At 50.0% G+C, this 18,633-nt stretch overlaps 1 protein-coding gene across 2 annotated transcripts in view; it reads right to left on the reverse strand.

Moving 5' to 3' along the window:
• Positions 1 to 18,633, reverse strand: part of LOC142291801 (cytoplasmic FMR1-interacting protein 1) — a 186,337-nt gene that overhangs the window by 129,309 nt on the left and 38,395 nt on the right. For both annotated transcript variants that reach the window (XM_075336624.1, XM_075336623.1), the window contains exons 6-11: positions 18,292 to 18,473; positions 3,646 to 3,742; positions 3,350 to 3,478; positions 1,636 to 1,740; positions 1,302 to 1,393; positions 872 to 989 (exon numbers count right to left, since the gene is read on the reverse strand). In XM_075336624.1, coding sequence (XP_075192739.1) covers positions 872 to 989; positions 1,302 to 1,393; positions 1,636 to 1,740; positions 3,350 to 3,478; positions 3,646 to 3,742; positions 18,292 to 18,473 — 723 coding nt within the window. The remainder of the gene's footprint in view (positions 1 to 871; positions 990 to 1,301; positions 1,394 to 1,635; positions 1,741 to 3,349; positions 3,479 to 3,645; positions 3,743 to 18,291; positions 18,474 to 18,633) is intronic.

An 18,633-nucleotide genomic window follows, 5' to 3' on the forward strand; every position in this document is an offset into this window, starting at 1 on the left:
ATCGGCGCGGTTCTCAGGCGACAGCCAGAGAACCCGCCGGAAATGTCATAAAACACAATCAGCACACTCTCCCACAACAATAAAGTACAGGGACCCCCAATATATAAATGTCTCAGGTACTTAGCTTGCTGAGACGCAGGGTTCCAAATCCCTGGGGATGAGTGCTCCGGTCCAGCAGGATCCTGAAGGGCTGCGGATGGAGACCGGTCTACTGCCAAGCATGGAGAACCGTGCTGGCTCCCACTTCAAGCCAGAGCCCAGGAGGGATGGTGAAGGAGCGCGGCATGTAAGGAGGCTCCAGCCTTGGAATCAACCTTAACAACACCGACACAGTGGGGTGAGAAGGGACATGCCGGGGGTCCAGACTTGGACCCGCTTTTCTTCAAACTCTTTCCAAAAATCAAAAATCAGATGAGAACGCTTGTGTCGATGTATGCCTCATGAACACAAAGCTATAAACTGGCTAGATCTGGTTCTCCAGGGGGTGTATAAGCTCAGAGGGAGGAGCTACACTTTTAAGTGTAGTACTTTGTGTGTCCTCCGGAGGCAGAAGCTAAACACCCATTGTCTGGGTCTCCCATAGGAACGATAAAGAAAAGTATTTTAGGAGTGATACCTTTAAAATACTTTTGTCATTCTTGGGACATAGTATTTCAATTGATTTTTCTGGCTAACACGGTACTACAATATTACCTTGTATTGCACATTGTTTGAATACTACTGGAAATTAGCCTCACACCAGAAATACTGAAGTCTATGGCTAAAAGCACTGCCTGATCCCTGTGATTTACACCGACTGTGAAATCCCTTTAGTTAGTAAATATTTTGAGACCTCCAACTCGTAAACCACCGGCCCTGGGTAAGACCGCACCTCACTATTGCTGTACCGTGCCAGCTCGGAGATAAAGCGCATGTGGTCTTCTCTAATCTGGATCATCTGCTCACAGATGTTGTACTGAGGACTGCTGCTGGACGACGTACATGTCCATCTGTCGGAGAGAATAAACTAGTGCATTACAAAGGAAGAAATGCTAAAAAAAAAAAAAAAAAAAAAAAAAAAAAAAAAAAAAAGCACTTAACGAAAAATGGTATAAATTAGGATAAAGAACAAATGCACAAATGAGAAATCATTTAGGAATATTAACCAGCCAAGCAGCTAATGACCACTTAACAGTAACTTAATTTGGCCTTAATGGAGGTTTGTTTTTTTTTTGTTTTTGTTTTCATTTTTAGTCAACACATATGACATTATGGTTATTTACTATGGGAATAAAAGGCAGACAGACCCTAGGAAAGCTTACCTGGATTTGTTCTCCTCGTAATGTGCGCTGGTTTTAATGTACCTTGCCAGTTCTATTTGCATGTCCCCAAAAAGAGGCACAACCTGCAGCTGCTGCGCTCAGACATGGCAAGAAAAGAAAAACACAGAAAGAGGTTAGCCCTGAGAAAGCCTGGCACGATTGCTCTTCCAATACCAATATGATAAAGAAACAGCACCCCTCTTACTCATGGGCCGCGTCTGGTACTGCAGCTGACCCCAATTCTGGTGACAGAGGGGGATCATGAATACCAGACACAGTCTATAGAGTTGTGCTGCTGCTTATTATCTGTGTGCTATTCAATACCCTTCCTTACCTTAAAGAACTTGTCTATTTTGGTGAGATTAATTCTCTTCTTAGCATCGAGTTTGTAGATGTTGCTTAAGTTCCCATCCATAAGATACAAACCAAATCCCATAACCTTAAAAAAAATAAAAAAGAAATCGAATCATGTAATATCCTGGCACAGATATGGCACTATGAGGACGGTCATTTATTATGATACTGGGACAAGCTGGCCAAACACCCACGATGCCTAACAGCACAATGGCTACAATTACCTCTCCGGACCCCCCCATTAAACATGAACGTTTGTCTCTCCTGAACACTCATGGCTTTTAAAACCGGAAAGTGGAGAAAGTCACTACCAAAAAGCTTATGTCCTGAATAACAAAATGGTTGGGTGTTAAAGTCAAACTGCCCAATCCTCATGTCCCAAACATCTGTTGGGGAAGAGTCGGGAAGCCTCTGTACACATCAGACTCACCGCGAATCCCATCAAATGTGACAGGCTCCTCACCACGCTTAAGTCTAATACATATGGGGGCCTTTACATGTGATGTAGAATAACTAACAGAATTAAAAGGACTATCGGCACAGGATGACTGTTCAAACCAAGTACCGGCGCTCCTGCATCATGGCGGGGGCAAATATTTACACCATTCCACCTATCTCAACTATTCTCTGACTCTATACAGTTAGAGCCGTCAATCAAAGAAGAGGGGAGGGCGGCGATAGAGGGAAAACAAGCAGGTGGATAGTGTTTATAAATGATTAGCCTCGCAATGATGCAGGAGCGCCTGGACTTGGTTTGAATAGTGATTCTGTGCTGACAAGTCCCTTTAATGGCGTTCTCCATTACTTGGGACAATTCTTTCTTAAATATTATATTCCCCAATGTAAAATAAAATCAACACCTTATATACCGACGTCATTCCAGTGATGTGAGCGCCGGTTCTCCCAATGCTCATGTGACATTGTTATGCTAAGTGAGCACTGTAGTCAATGCTCGATAGTGGTTAGTGGTTCCCGGATTACAGAGATATACCTTGCCGTTGGTTTCCGGGCTTACATGCATTGGCCAATACATAAACTAAATATCTCTCTTTTGCAGTAATGCAGTGCCATATTTTCCCTTGTACATTTTTGGCTTTTTCAGTGTGCAACTGTATGCATTTATAGTTACTATGTTTTTTCAGTTAGCACCTGTTCCCATTTGTTGGATGTGCGGGTCAGTTTTTTAATATTGCTCGATAGTGGACTGCTTTAATTACACTTTCATCAGACAAACCTTGGCGTATTAGTGATGACTCATATCAAGCCAATCTCAGCACTGACGTCTCTTCAAAGTCACTTGCGCATGAGGCATTTTACTTTCTTATTTTTATTTTGGGCAATATAGAACATAAGATGGGACTGTGAATAGGGAAACCCCTTTAAATAATAGTGGGATTCTGAAGCCACAAAATAAAAACAAGAAGATGATGATGACCTTGTTCTGAGACCTTTGGGGTGCACTATTACAGAACCAATTTACTGATATGTGCCCCAAAAATAATAAATGCGCACATTCCTTCTAATGAAAATGGCACGTGAAGTGGATGCAATATAATGAGCTGCCAATCTTACGGTACTACATTTTCTACCACTAGTCAGTATTCCACTTGGTGGGTGGGCTACCTTCATTAATACCGAGAGAAATGCCTCTTCTGTTACCAACTAAGCATAAACACAGTCTGTGGCTTCCTTACTTTTAGGAGCATGTGCTTCTCCCCAGGCGTCAAGTACATTTTGTTGTCGTAGTAGTCCACACACAAGTTCACAATGTCAGCGAGGAGTTCTTCATAGCCGGGAATGACCTCCAACTGCTGCTGCAATGACTGCAAAGTGAAGAACAATACAGCAAATGAGGGGGAGCGGATCCTGAGGAGAAAGCCAGTATGGAGTCACAATAACGTGCAAGAAGAATACATTAAATCAGTACCCCACCTTACACATCATCAGTATACCAGTCTATGGAGGGAATATTGAAGCACTGTGCACACACCTGAGTTATCTTATTATGATTGGCGAGAAACATTGACAAGTTCTGGGACTCCTGGATCGATTGTGGATCTGCCATTTTTCGTAAAAACTGAGCAGCCCTACAAATAAATCAAGATCAGGGAAAGGAGTAAGAATAAAAAGGAAATCCTTGTAATCCAGTCACCATTCATAAGCATTCATCCATTTCAGGTCCTTGTGTTTCAGCTAAAAAATCAACAGTGTTCCTAAATGGTGTCTGGTTTTTGGAATCTAAAGAGAAAAATTGTATAAAAAAATATCCTGAATAATAATGAATAAACTAATAAATGAAGGGAATTTTGTTTACTTACCGTAAATTCCTTTTCTTCTAGCTCCAATTGGGAGACCCAGACAATTGGGTGTATAGGCTATGCCTCCGGAGGCCGCACAAAGTATTACACTTAAAAGTGTTAAGCCCCTCCCCTTCTGCCTATACACCCCCCGTGCTCCCACGGGCTCCTCAGTTTTGGTGCAAAAGCAAGAAGGAGGAAAAAGAATTATAAACTGGTTTAAAGTAACTTCAATCCGAAGGAATATCGGAGAACTGAAACCATTCAACATGAACAACATGTGTACACAAAAAAACAGGGGCGGGCGCTGGGTCTCCCAATTGGAGCTAGAAGAAAAGGAATTTACGGTAAGTAAACAAAATTCCCTTCTTCTTTGTCGCTCCATTGGGAGACCCAGACAATTGGGACGTCCAAAAGCAGTCCCTGGGTGGGTAAAATAATACCTCGTAAGAGAGCCGTAAAACGGCCTCTTCCTACAGGTGGGCAACCGCCGCCTGAAGGATTCGTCTACCTAGGCTGGCATCCGCCGAAGCATAGGTATGCACCTGATAGTGTTTCATGAAAGTGTGCAGGCTCGACCAGGTAGCCGCCTGACACACCTGCTGAGCCGTAGCCTGGTGCCTCAAAGCCCAGGACGCGCCCACGGCTCTGGTAGAATGGGCCTTCAGCCCTGAGGGAACCGGAAGCCCAGCCGAACGGTAGGCTTCGAGAATTGGCTCCTTGATCCACCGAGCCAAGGTTGATTTGGAAGCCTGTGACCCTTTACGCTGGCCAGCGACAAGGACAAAGAGTGCATCCGAGCGGCGCAGGGGCGCCGTACGAGAAATGTAGAGTCTGAGTGCTCTCACCAGATCTAACAAGTGCAAATCCTTTTCACATTGGTGAACTGGATGAGGACAAAAAGAAGGTAAGGAGATATCCTGATTGAGATGAAAGGGGGATACCATCTTAGGGAGAAATTCCGGAACCGGACGCAGAACCACCTTGTCCTGGTGAAAAACCAGGAAAGGGGCTTTGCATGACAGCGCTGCTAGCTCAGACACTCTCCGAAGTGAAGTGACTGCTACTAGAAAAACCACTTTCTGCGAAAGGCGTGAGAGAAATATCTCTCATTGGCTCGAATGGTGGTTTCTGAAGAACCATCAGCACCCTGTTCAGATCCCAGGGTTCTAACGGCCGCTTGTAAGGAGGAACTATGTGACAAACCCCCTGCAGGAACGTGCGTACCTGTGGAAGTCTGGCTAGGCGCTTCTGGAAAAACACAGAGAGCGCTGAGACTTGTCCCTTAAGGGAGCCGAGCGACAAACCCTTTTCCAGTCCAGATTGAAGGAAGGACAGAAAAGTGGGCAAGGCAAAAGGCCAGGGAGAAAAACCCTGAGCAGAGCACCACGACAGGAAAATTTTCCACGTCCTGTGGTAGATCTTGGCGGACGTTGGTTTCCTAGCCTGTCTCATAGTGGCAATGACGTCTTGAGATAACCCTGAAGACGCTAGGATCCAGGACTCAATGGCCACACAGTCAGGTTGAGGGCCGCAGAATTCAGATGGAAAAACGGCCCTTGAGACAGCAAGTCTGGTCGGTCTGGTAGTGCCCACGGTTGGCCGACCGTGAGATGCCACAGATCCGGGTACCACGACCGCCTCGGCCAGTCTGGAGCGACGAGGATGACGCGGCGGCAGTCGGCCCTGATCTTGCGTAACACTCTGGGCAACAGTGCCAGCGGAGGAAACACATAAGGGAGCTGAAACTGCGACCAATCCTGAACAAAGGCGTCTGCCGCCAGAGCTCTGGGATCTTGAGACCGTGCCATGAACGTCGGTACCTTGTTGTTGTGCCGGGACGCCATGAGGTCGACGTCCGGCACCCCCCAGCGGCAACAGATCTCCTGAAACACGTCCGGGTGAAGGGACCATTCCCCTGCGTCCATGCCCTGGCGACTGAGAAAATCTGCTTCCCAGTTTTCCACGCCTGGGATGTGAACTGCGGATATGGTGGAGGCCGTGGCTTCCACCCACATCAAAATCCGCCGGACTTCCTGGAAGGCTTGCCGACTGCGTGTGCCGCCTTGGTGGTTGATGTATGCCACCGCTGTGGAATTGTCCGACTGAATTCTGATCTGCTTGCCTTCCAGCCACTGCTGGAACGCTTTCAGGGCAAGATACACTGCCCGTATTTCCAGAACATTGATCTGAAGCGAGGACTCTTGCTGGGTCCACGTACCCTGAGCCCTGTGGTGGAGAAAAAACGCTCCCCACCCTGACAGACTCGCGTCCGTCGTGACCACCTCCCAGGATTGGGGTAGGAAGGATTTCCCCTTCGATAATGAAGTGGGAAGAAGCCACCACCGAAGGGAAGCTTTGGTCGCCTGAGAGAGGGAGACGTTCCTGTCGAGGGACGTCGGCTTCCTGTCCCATTTGCGTAGGATGTCCCATTGAAGAGGACGCAGGTGAAGCTGCGCGAAAGGAACTGCCTCCATTGCTGCCACCATCTTCCCCAGGAAGTGCATGAGGCGCCTCAAGGGGTGTGACTGGCCTTGAAGGAGAGATTGTACCCCTGTCTGTAGTGACCGCTGCTTGATCAGCGGAAGCTTCACTATCGCTGAGAGGGTATGAAACTCCATGCCAAGGTATGTGAGCGATTGGGCCGGTGTCAGATTTGACTTTGGAAAATTGATGATCCACCCGAAACTCTGGAGAGTCTCCAGGGTAGCGTCGAGGCTGTGTTGGCATGCCTCTTGAGAGGGTGCCTTGATCAGGAGATCGTCCAAGTAAGGGATCACCGAGCGACCCTGAGAGTGGAGGACCGCTACTACAGTAGCCATAACCTTGGTGAAAACCCGTGGGGCTGTTGCCAGGCCGAACGGCAGTGCCACGAACTGCAGGTGTTCGTTTTCTATGGCGAAGCGCAAGAAGCGCTGGTGCTCTGGGGCAATCGGTACGTGGAGATAAGCATCTTTGATATCGATCGATGCAAGGAAATCTCCTTGGGACATTGAGGCGATGACGGAGCGGAGGGATTCCATCCGGAACCGCCTGGTCTTTACGTGTTTGTTGAGAAGTTTCAGGTCCAGGACAGGACGGAAAGACCCGTCCTTCTTTGGGACCACAAACAAGTTGGAGTAAAAACCGTGGCCCTGTTGCTGAAGAGGAACAGGGACCACCACTCCTTCTGCCTTCAGAGTGCCCAGCGCCTGCAGAAGAGCCTCGGCTCGCTCGGGAGGCGGGGATGACCTGAAGAATCGAGTCGGGGGACGAGAGGTGAACTCTATCTTGTAACCGTGAGACAGAATGTCTCTCACCCAACGGTCTTTTACCCGTGGCAGCCAGGCGTCGCAAAAGCGGGAGAGCCTGCCACCGACCGAAGATGCGGAGTGAGGAGGCCGAAAGTCATGAGGAAGCCGCTTTAGTAGCGGCCCCTCCGGTGGCCTTTTTAGGACGTGACTTAGACCGCCATGCGTCAGAGTTCCTTTGATCTTTCTGAGGCCTTTTGGACGAGGAGAATTGGGACCTGCCCGCGCCCCGAAAGGACCGAAACCTCGACTGCCCCTTCCTCTGTTGGGGTATGTTCGGTTTGGGCTGGGGTAAGGATGTATCCTTTCCCTTGGATTGTTTGATGATTTCATCCAAACGCTCGCCAAACAATCGGTCGCCAGAAATTGGCAAACTGGTTAAGCGCTTTTTGGAAGCAGAATCTGCCTTCCATTCCCGTAGCCACAAGGCCCTGCGGAGTACCACCGAATTGGCGGATGCAACCGCCGTACGGCTCGCAGAGTCCAGGACAGCATTAATAGCGTAAGACGCAAATGCCGACGTCTGAGTGGTTATGGACGCCACCTGTGGCGCGGACGTGCGTGTGGCTGCGTCAATTTGCGCTTGACCTGCTGAGATAGCTTGTAGCGCCCATACGGCTGCGAACGCTGGGGCAAAAGAAGCGCCGATAGCTTCATAGATGGATTTCAACCAGAGCTCCATCTGCCTGTCAGTGGCATCTTTGAGTGAAGCCCCATCTTCCACTGCAAGTATGGATCTAGCTGCCAGTCTGGAGATTGGAGGATCCACTTTGGGACACTGAGCCCAACTTTTGACCACGTCAGGGGGAAAAGGATAACGTGTATCCTTAAGGCGCTTAGAAAAACGCTTATCTGGACAAGCATGGTGATTCTGGACTGCCTCTCTGAAATCAGAGTGGTCCAGAAACATACTCGGTGTACGCTTGGGAAACCTGAAACGGAATTTCTCCTGCTGAGAAGCTGACTCCTCCACCGGAGGAGCTGAGGGAGAAATATCCAACATACGATTGATGGACGCAATAAGGTCGTTCACTATGGCGTCCCCGTCCGGAGTATCAAGATTGAGAGCGGCCTCAGGATCAGAATCCTGATCAGCTGTCTCCGCATCATCAACCAGAGATTCCCCCCTCTGAGACCCTGCACAATATGATGATGTCGAGGGAAAATCTAAGCGAGCTCGCTTAGTCGGTCTGGGGCTGGGGTCTGTGTCAGAACCCTCAGCCTGGGATCCATGAGATACCCCGGGAGGACATTGTTGGTCCAGCTGAGGTGGGCCAGGGAACAAAGATTCAACAGAGTCCCTGTGCTGAGATACCGGCCTGGACTGCAAGGCTTCTAGTATCTTAGCCATAGTCTCAGAGAGTTTTGCAAACTCCGTCCCCGTCACCTGAACAGTGTTAGCAGGTGGCTCCCCCTGGGCCCCTCTTAGCAGAGGCTCCGGCTGAGTAAGTGCCACAGGGGCCGAACAGTGCACACAATGAGGGTCAGTGGAACCTGCCGGTAGCGGGGTCGTACATGCGGCGCAGGCAACATAATAAGCCTGTGTTTTGGCACCCCTGCCTTTCGTGGGCGCCATGCTATTATCTTCCCTGAGTAACACAATAGGGTATATAGCCAGAAATCAACTGTGCACCATACAGTGTAAAACATATATACCATAAACATATAATGTTACACTACTGCACAATGGGGCTAGCACCACAGGTGCTGCTTACCACCCGCCTAAAGCGGTTGTGAGGCCACCAGAGTCCCTGCCTGGGTCTCCCAGACTTTGTCCCCCTCTGCTGCGTCCGAGGAGCTGACAGGAATGGCTGCCAGCGTCCTGAGGAGAGGAGGGAGCCGTGGGCGTGACCCAGAAAGTGCGGGAACTGGTGCCCGCACTGTGCACAGTGAGGGGGGTGGAGTATGCAAAGCATGCTCCAGCCCTCAGTGCTGCTCGTTCTGTGCAGCGTCCCGCCCTTCCCCTGCCTGTCAGGGCTGTGGGCGGGAGGAAAGGAAACTAGGCCGCAAAAAGCCGGGGACTCTAGTAATAAACGCGGCCGCCGTAAAAGCGCGGCCGGCGTGAAAGTCCCCGGCGCACTACAAGTCCCAGCCGCGCCGCAGTGTTTCCATGGCCGCGGCGGTCAGTGCAGCACTCCCTATACATAAACACACTCAGCAACGCTGAGTGTGTAATGGCACAGATTAACCCGGTCAGCGCCGTGGTCCCCGGTGCACTAGCACACCCAGCAAAGCTGGAGTGTTGCTGTGCGCGGTCCCCACCGGGATACAGAGTACCTCCAAGTAGCAGGGCCATGTCCCTGAACGATACCCGGCTCCTATCCAGCAGGCTCCACAGGAGTTGTGGATGAAGCGCGGTCTCAGTGCCTGGAGACCGATAGGATCCCACTTCCACCAGAGCCCTAAGGGGGATGGGGAAGGAAAAACAGCATGTGGGCTCCAGCCTCCGTACCCGCAATGGATACCTCAACCTTACAACACCACCGACAAGAGTGGGGTGAGAAGGGAGCATGCTGGGGGCCCTATATGGGCCCACTTTTCTTCCATCCGACATGGTCAGCAGCTGCTGCTGACCAATCTGTGGAGCTGTGCGTGCGTGTCTGACCTCCTTCGCACAAAGCAAAAAACTGAGGAGCCCGTGGGAGCACGGGGGGTGTATAGGCAGAAGGGGAGGGGCTTAACACTTTTGAGTGTAATACTTTGTGCGGCCTCCGGAGGCATAGCCTATACACCCAATTGTCTGGGTCTCCCAATGGAGCGACAAAGAAAATAAATTTTTCATACAATTTTTCGCTTTGGTTTTTTCTTGTCTAGAGGCTGCCATTTGCATGCTTGTAATGTTGCATGTTTACTGGGTTTTTTTTTGTTTGTTTTTTGTTACAGCTCAGTTTTTTGGTGTTTTTTTGCGAATCTAGTAGATAAATATGTGGGAGAAAGTATATTAGCCTCTGTGGCGGAAGAGTGGGGGGGACGTGCTGCAGCGAAAACTAAGCCACAGACCATTTCCCAAAATTGTTTCACACATTCCAAAACTTAAAGGGAACCTGTCACGAGATTTGGTGACTATAAGCTGCGGCCACCACCAGTGGGCTCTTCTAGTCTAACATACTGTGTATAAGAGCCCAGGCCACTGTGTAAAACGGAAAAATGACTGTATAATACTTACCTAAACAGTCGATGCGGTGCAGATGGGTCAGAAAGGTGTCTCCGTTCTCTTGCTGCAGCGCCTCCTCTTCCGGCCATCTTTGTCTTCTTTCTTCTGAAGCCTGGGTGCATGACGCGTCCTACGTCATACACACAGGCCGGCATTGAGGTCCTGTGCAGGCACACTACAATACTTAGATCCGCCCTTCTCAGGGAAGATCAAAGTGCGCCTGCACAGGACCTCAATACTGGCCTGTGTGCATGACGTAGAACGCGTCATGCACCCAGGCTTCAGAAGAAGGAGTATAAAGATGGCCGGAAGAGGAGGCGCTGCAGCAAGAGAATGGAGACACCCATTTGACCCATCTGCACTGCACTGCACCGACCATTTAGGTGAGTATTATAAAGTGATTGTTACGTTCTACACAGCGGCCTGGGCTCTTATATACAGCATGTTAGAATATAAGAGCACACTGGTGGTGGCTGCAGCTTTTAGTCACCAAATCTGGTGACAGGTTACCTTTAAAGGGGTTTTCCCACATACCAAGTTAATGTTAGTTTTATTCAATATATCTTGGAATAATAATTTCCACAATTGGATGTGTTTAAAAAAAAAAAAAAAATCTTCCTTTGCTGAAATAATCTTATATATGTGCCCCTGCTATGTACTGTGGAATGGCAGTTTCTGACCGTACAGGACATGGTCTGATCATATCACATCTCCTGGGCAGAGGAGGAAGTTAAAAAAAAAAAAAAAAAAAAAAAAAAAGTATAAAAACATTACCGCATGGGATCATAGCTGATTCTTTCTGTGAGGTAAAACATTTCCCTGCCTGTTTTTAAAAAGTGTTTTACCTCAAAGACTTATTTGTGATTCCATACTTTAATGTTTGTATATTTTTTACTTCCTCCCCTGCTCAGGAGATGTGGAATGATCAGACCATGTCCCTGTATGGTGAGACACAGCCATTACACAGTATATAGCAGGAACTCATATATAACATTATCTCAGCATAGGAACACTGGTTTTGTTTTTTTTTTTAAACATATGCACTTGTGTAACTTATTATTTCAAAATTAACTAAAATTAACTTTGTTCATGGGAAAACCTCTTTAAGTGGGGAAAACAGAACTGTTGCCTACAGGGTCACACAAAACAGCCTATTGAAAAAGATTAGGACGAGAACAGGATTAAGGGTGAAAAGAAGGGAATTTTGTTTACTTACCGTAAATTCCTTTTCTTCTAGCTCCAATTGGGAGACCCAGACAATTGGGTGTATAGCTACTGCCTCCGGAGGCCACACAAAGCATTACACTTAAAAGTGTAAGGCCCCTCCCCTTCTGCCTATACACCCCCCGTGGGATCACGGGTTCCTCAGTTTTAGTGCCAAAGCAAGAAGGAGGAAAGCCAATAACTGGTTTAAGAACAAATTCAATCCGAAGGAACATCGGAGAACCGAAACCATTCAACATGAACAACATGTGTACCCGAACACACAAAAATCCCTAAGCAAACAGGGCGGGTGCTGGGTCTCCCAATTGGAGCTAGAAGAAAAGGAATTTACGGTAAGTAAACAAAATTCCCTTCTTTGTCGCTCCTAATTGGGAGACCCAGACAATTGGGACGTCCAAAAGCAGTCCCTGGGTGGGTATAATAACCCCTCGTGATAGGACCGTAAAAACAGCCCTACCCTACAGGTGGGCCGTCGCCGCCTGAAGGACTTGTCTACCTAGGCTGGCGTCCGCCGAAACGTAGGTATGCACCTGATAATGCTTGGTAAAAGTGTGCAGACTCGACCAGGTAGCCGCCTGGCACACCTGCTGAGCCGTAGCCTGGTGTCGTAATGCCCAGGACGCACCCACGGCTCTGGTAGAATGGGCCTTCAGCCCTGAGGGAACCGGAAGCCCAGCAGAACGGTAGGCTTCAAGAATTGGTTCCTTGATCCACCGAGCTAGGGTGGATTTGGAAGCTTGCGACCCTTTGCGCTGACCAGCGACAAGGACAAAGAGTGCATCCGAGCGGCGCAGGGGCGCCGTGCGGGAAATGTAGATCCTGAGTGCTCTCACGAGATCCAACAAATGCAAATCCTTTTCAATTGATGAACTGGATGAGGGCACAAGGCAGGCAAGGAGATATCCTGATTAAGATGAAACGGGGATACCACCATAGGGAGAAACTCCGGAATAGGGCGCAAAACCACCTTGTCCTGGTGAATCACCAGGAAGGGAGATTTGCATGACAGCGCTGCTAGCTCGGACACTCTCCGGAGAGACGTGACCGCTACTAGAAAGGCCACTTTCTGTGAAAGGCGAGAAAGGGAAACATCCCTCATAGGCTCGAAAGGCGGCTTCTGAAGAACAATTAGAACCCTGTTCCGATCCCAGGGCTCTAACGGCCGCTTGTAAGGAGGGACGATATGACAGACCCCATGCAGGAACGTGCGTACCTGAGGAAGTCGTGCTGGGCGCATCTGAAAAAATACAGATAGCGCTGAGACTTGCCCCTTGAGGGAGCTGAGCGACAAACCTTTTTCCAACCCGGATTGCAGGAAGGAAAGAAAAGTAGGCAAACTAAATAGCCAGGGAGAGACTCCCTGAGCAGAGCACCAAGACAAGAATATTTTCCACGTCCTGTGGTATATCTTGGCGCAGGTAGGTTCTCAGGCCTGTCTCATGGTGGAAATGACCTCTTGAGACAATCCTGAACCCGCTAGGATCCAGGACTCAATGGCCATACAGTCAGGTTCAGGGCCGCAGAATTCTGATGGAAAAAACGTCCCTTGAGACAGCAAGTCTGGTCGGTCTGGTAGTGCCCACGGTTGGCCTACCGCGAGGTGCCACAGATCCGGGTACCACGACCTCCTTGGCCAGTCTGGAGCGACGAGGATGGTGCGGCGGCAGTCGGACCTGATCTTGCGCAGCACTCTGGGCAACAGAGCCAGAGGTGGAAACACATAAGGAAGCCGGAACTGCGACCAATCTTGAACTAAGGCATCTGCCGCCAGAGCTCGGTGATCGTGAGACCGTGCCATGAAAACTGGGACCTTGTTGTTGTGCCGGGACGCCATTAGGTCGACGTCCGGCATCTCCCAGCGGCGACAGATCTCTTAAAACACGTCCGTGTGAAGAGACCATTCCCCTGCGTCCATACCCTGGCGACTGAGGAAGTCTGCTTCCCAGTTGTCCACGCCTGGGATGTGAACTGCGGATATGGTGGAGGCCGTGGCTTCCACCCACGTCAGAATCCGCCTGACTTCCTGGAAGGCTTGCCGACTGCGATTTCCTCCTTGGTGGTTGATGTATGCCACCGCTGTGGAGTTGTCCGACTGAATACGGATCTGCTTGCCTTCCAGCCACTGCTGGAAGGCTGGTAGGGCAAGATACACTGCTCTGATCTCCAGAACGTTGATCTGAAGAGTGGACTCTTGCTGAGTCCACATACCTTGAGCCCTGTGGTGGAGAAAGACTGCTCCCCACCCTGACAGACTCGCATCTGTCATCACTACCGCTCAGGATGGAGGTAGGAAGGATTTCCCCTTTCGACAATGAGGTGGGAAGCAGCCACCGTCGAAGAGAATCCTTGGCCGCCTGAGAGAGAGAGACGTTGCTGTCGAGGGACGTCGACCTCCCGTCCCATTGGCGGAGAATGTCCCATTGTAGTGGACGCAGATGAAACTGCGCGAAAGGGACTGCCTCTATTGCTGCCACCACCTTCCCTAGGAAGTGCATGAGGCGTCTCAAGGGGTGTGACTGACCTTGAAGGAGAGATTGCACCCCTGTCTGCAATGGACGCTATTTGACAAGCGGAAGCTTCACTACCGCTGAGAGAGTATGAAACTCCATGCCAAGATATGTTATCGACTGGGTCGGGGTTAGATTCGACTTGGAAAGTTGATGATCCACCCGAAACCCTGGAGGGTCTCCAGCGCCACGTTCAGGCTGTGTTGGCATGCCTCTTGAGAAGGCGCCTTGACCAGCAGATCGTCTAAGTAAGGGATCACGGAGTGTCCCTGAGAGTGTAGGACTGCAACTACAGCTGCCATGACTTTGGTGAAGACCCGTGGGGCTGACGCCAGACGAAAAGGCAGGGCTACGAACTAAAGGTGTTCGTCTCCTATAATGAAGCGTAGAAAACGCTGATGCTCTGGAGCAATCGGTACGTGGAGATAAGCATCCTTGATGTCTATCGATGCTAGGAAATCTCCTTGAGACATTGCGGCGATGACGGATCGGAGAGATTCCATCCGGAACCGTCTGGTTCTCACGTGGATGTTGAGAAGTTTTAGGTCCAGAACGGGACGGAAAGACCCGTCCTTTTTTGGTACCACAAACAAATTGGAGTAAAAACCGTGACCTTGCTCTTGAAGGGGAACAGGGATCACCACTCCTTCCGCCTTTAGAGTGCATACCGCCTGTAGGAGCGCATCGGCTCGGTCGGGAGGCGGAGACGTTCTGAAGAATCGAGTTGGAGGACGAGCACTGAACTCTATCCTGTACCCGTGAGACAGAATGTCTCGCACCCAACGGTCTCAGACCTGTGGCAGCCAAATGTCGCCAAAGCGGGAGAGCCTGCCACCGACCGAGGATGCGGAGGGAGGAGGCCAGAAGTCATGAGGAAGCCGCCTTGGTAGCGGGACTTCCGGCTGTCTTTTTTGGGCGTGACTGAGCCCGCCAAGAATCTGAACTCCTCTGATCCCTTTGAGTCCTTTTGGACGAGGAGAATTGGGACCTGCCCGAACCTCAAAAGGACCGAAACCCCGACTGTCCCCTCCTCTGTTGGGGTTTGTTTTGTCTGGGCTGAGGTAAGGATGAATCCTGACCCTTGGACTGTTTAATGATTTCATCCAAGCGCTCGCCAAACAGCCGGTCACCCGAAAATGGCAAACTGGTTAAACATTTTTAGGAAGCAGAATCTGCTTTCCATTCCCTTAACCACAAGGCTCTGCGTAAAACCACGGAGTAGGCAGATGCCACTGCCGTACGGCTCGTAGAGTCCAGGACAGCATTAATCGCGTAAGACGCAAATGCAGACATTTGAGAGGTTAAGGGTGCCACCTGCGGAACAGATGTACGTATGACCGTGTCAATCTGTGCAAGACCAGCTGAAATAGCTTGGAGTGCCCATACGGCTGCGAATGCAGGAGCAAACGACGCGCCGATAGCCTCATAGATGGATTTCAACCAGAGCTCCATCTGTCTGTCAGTGGCATCTTTTAGTGCAGCCCCATCCTCCATTGCAACTATGGATCTAGCCGCAAGCCTGGAGATAGGGGGATCCACCTTGGGACACTGGGTCCAGCTCTTGACCACGTCAGGAGGAAAGGGATAACGTGTATCCTTAAGCCGATTGGAGAAACACTTATCTGGATAAGCGTGGTGTTTCTGGAGTGACTCTCTAAAGTCAGAATGGTCCAGAAAAGTACTTAATTTCCGCTTGGGAAATCTGAAATGGAATTTCTCCTGCTGTGAAGCTGACTCCTCCACTTGAGGAGCTGGGGGAGAAATATCCAACACTTTATTGATGGACGCGATAGATTGTTCACTATGGCGTCACCATCAGGAGTATCTAGATTGAGAGCGGTCTCGGGGTCAGAATCCTGATCAGCTATTTCCGTCTCATCACACAGAGAATCCTCCTGCTGAGAGCCTGACGAGTGAGATGATGTAGAGGGCCGCTCATAGCGAGCCCTCTTAGGCCGTCTGGGACTGTCATCCGTGTCAGAGCCATCACCCTGGGATGCGTGGGACACCCCCGGAGCTGTTCCAACTGAGGGGGGCCAGGGAGCAATGAATCAACAGCGCCCATGTCTGAGTTACTGGTCTAGACTGCATAGTTTCTAGAATCTGAGGCATAGTCACAGATAATCTATCCGCAAAAATTGCAAACTCTGTCCCCGTCACCTGGACAGTATTCACAGGTGGATCTCTCTGGGACACCTCCAGCAGAGGCCCTGGCCGAGCAGGGAGCACAGGGACCGAACACTGCACACAATGGGGGTCAGTGGACCCTGCCTGTAGAACAGCCGCACAAGCGGTGCAAGCAGCATAGAAAGCCTGTGCCTTGGCACCCCTGTTTTTTGCGGACGACATGCTATATTCTCCTCCAGGAGGGTATATAGCCAAGAATCACCAGCGACTTAGTGCAATGTATAGCATGCATGCATAAAAATACAAATGAACACTTTCACTAGTGGGGTCAGCACCGGAGGGTGCCGCTTACCGCCCGCTAAGAGCGGGTGTGTAATCGCCAGAATCCCGTGCCTGGGTGTCCCAGAACTTGTCTCCCCTTTCCAGCTCAGCCTGCACATCAGGAATGGCTGCCGGCGTTCTGTGAAGAGGGGCGGACCGTGGGCGTGCCTCAGACAAAGTGCGGGAAACTGGCTTCCCACTGTGCTCAATGTGAGGGCTGGAGTATGTAAAGCAGATTCCAGCCCTCGGCGCTGACTTTCTGTATAGCGTCCCGCCCTTCCCCTGACTGGCAGGCCTGGGGGCGGGAACGAAACGGAACTAGGCCGCAAAAGCCGGGGACTCTAGTAAAAAGCGCGGCCGTGCACGGCCAGCGCGGAAGTCCCCGGCGCACCACAAGTCCCAGCCGCGTCACAGTAAAAACTGTCAGCAGGGGCCGGCGCGGCAGTTCCCCACACACTAACTCCCTTAGCAAGCTGTGGAAGTGTGGCACAAGCGCAGCAGCGCTATTGTCCCCGGCGCACTAACACACCCAGCAATGCTGCAGTGTGTGCGCGGTCTGTACGGGGACACAGAGTACCTTGGCGTAGCAGGGCCCTGTCCCTGACGAAACTCCGCTCCATATCCAGCAGATTCCCCAGGGGCTGTGGACGGAGCACGGTCTCTGTGCCTGGAGACCGGTAAATCCCACTTCACCCAGAGCCCAAAGGGGGATGGGGAAGGATGCAGCATGTGGGCTCCAGCCTCTGTACCCGCAATGGGTACCTCAACCTTAACAAACACCGCCGACACAAAGTGGGGTGAGAAGGGAGCATGCTGGGGACCCTAGTATGGGTCCTCTTTTCTTCCATCCGACATAGTCAGCAGCTGCTGCTGACTAAAACAGTGGAGCTATGCGTGGAATGTCTGACCTCCTTCGCACAAAGCTTGAAAACTGAGGAACCCGTGATCCCACGGGGGGTGTATAGGCAGAAGGGGAGGGGCCTTACACTTTTAAGTGTAATGCTTTGTGTGGCCTCCGGAGGCAGTAGCTATACACCCAATTGTCTGGGTCTCCCAATTAGGAGCGACAAAGAAAGTATCTATAATATTCAACTTAAAAGGGTTGTCCAGTGAGGAGACTGAGGATTTTAGACTAGGTGATCAATATCAGAACGGTATTCTAAGCTCCGGGGGCAGATGGATGTAAACAAACTAAATGGAGCAGATATAAAAAGCTCCAATCAACTTGTAGAGGGAACTGCCAGATGCTGCAGGACAGCTATGTCAAGAGAACAGACGCTGCTCTGTAGCACCTGGCAGCCACCACTACAAAATGAATGGAGCGGAGCATTCCAGCTCCATATACCATTTTCATCTGGTCACCACCAGCGCTTATAAAAGCTGACCAGTATTGTATTACCACCGATCTGATATAAATGACCTATTCAAAGAACTGATCAGTAATCTTCTGACTGGACAATCCTTTTAGGTCTCCTGGTAAATTAGGGGTTAATTGGCTATGAAAATTCATGTAAAACGTATACTGCAATTTTAACAAAGTTACAGCTCATTTCCTCTAAAGACGAAAATGAGGAAACAACTGATAGAGACAATTCTTGTGAGAAAATACTATTTTGTACAGGAAAGTGGATCAGAATACGACACAGCTGCACTTTTGTTTGTAGGTAGACGGAGGAGCAGAGGGTCAAAGAATAAAAGACCCCGAGGACAACTCACCTCTTGTATGCTGAATGGTCATTTTTCACACTGCACTTCATATTTTTGAGCTCATCCAAGACTGCAAACATATTGATGAATTTACCCAGCGTTAATAAGTAAGCTTCGGACACAAAGTCTTTTCTCCGCTCTGCATGGCAAAGACGTTTCACTTCGGCACAGAAGCGTTCAGTAGCGTTTCTCTGTCACCAAAATCAAACATGTTACGGAAAGTGGCGGCTTTTGTGTAATAGGACTAAGGAGGAAGGTTGTTATACACTTAGTGGAAATTAGAAGGGTAAATATGCAGAGGGATGATCATTCTGACTGTATTCCATGATCAGCAGAAAGTATTTTTTTTAT

The sequence above is a fragment of the Anomaloglossus baeobatrachus genome, chromosome 2, assembly GCF_048569485.1.
Source record: "Anomaloglossus baeobatrachus isolate aAnoBae1 chromosome 2, aAnoBae1.hap1, whole genome shotgun sequence".
Taxonomy (NCBI): domain Eukaryota; kingdom Metazoa; phylum Chordata; class Amphibia; order Anura; family Aromobatidae; genus Anomaloglossus; species Anomaloglossus baeobatrachus.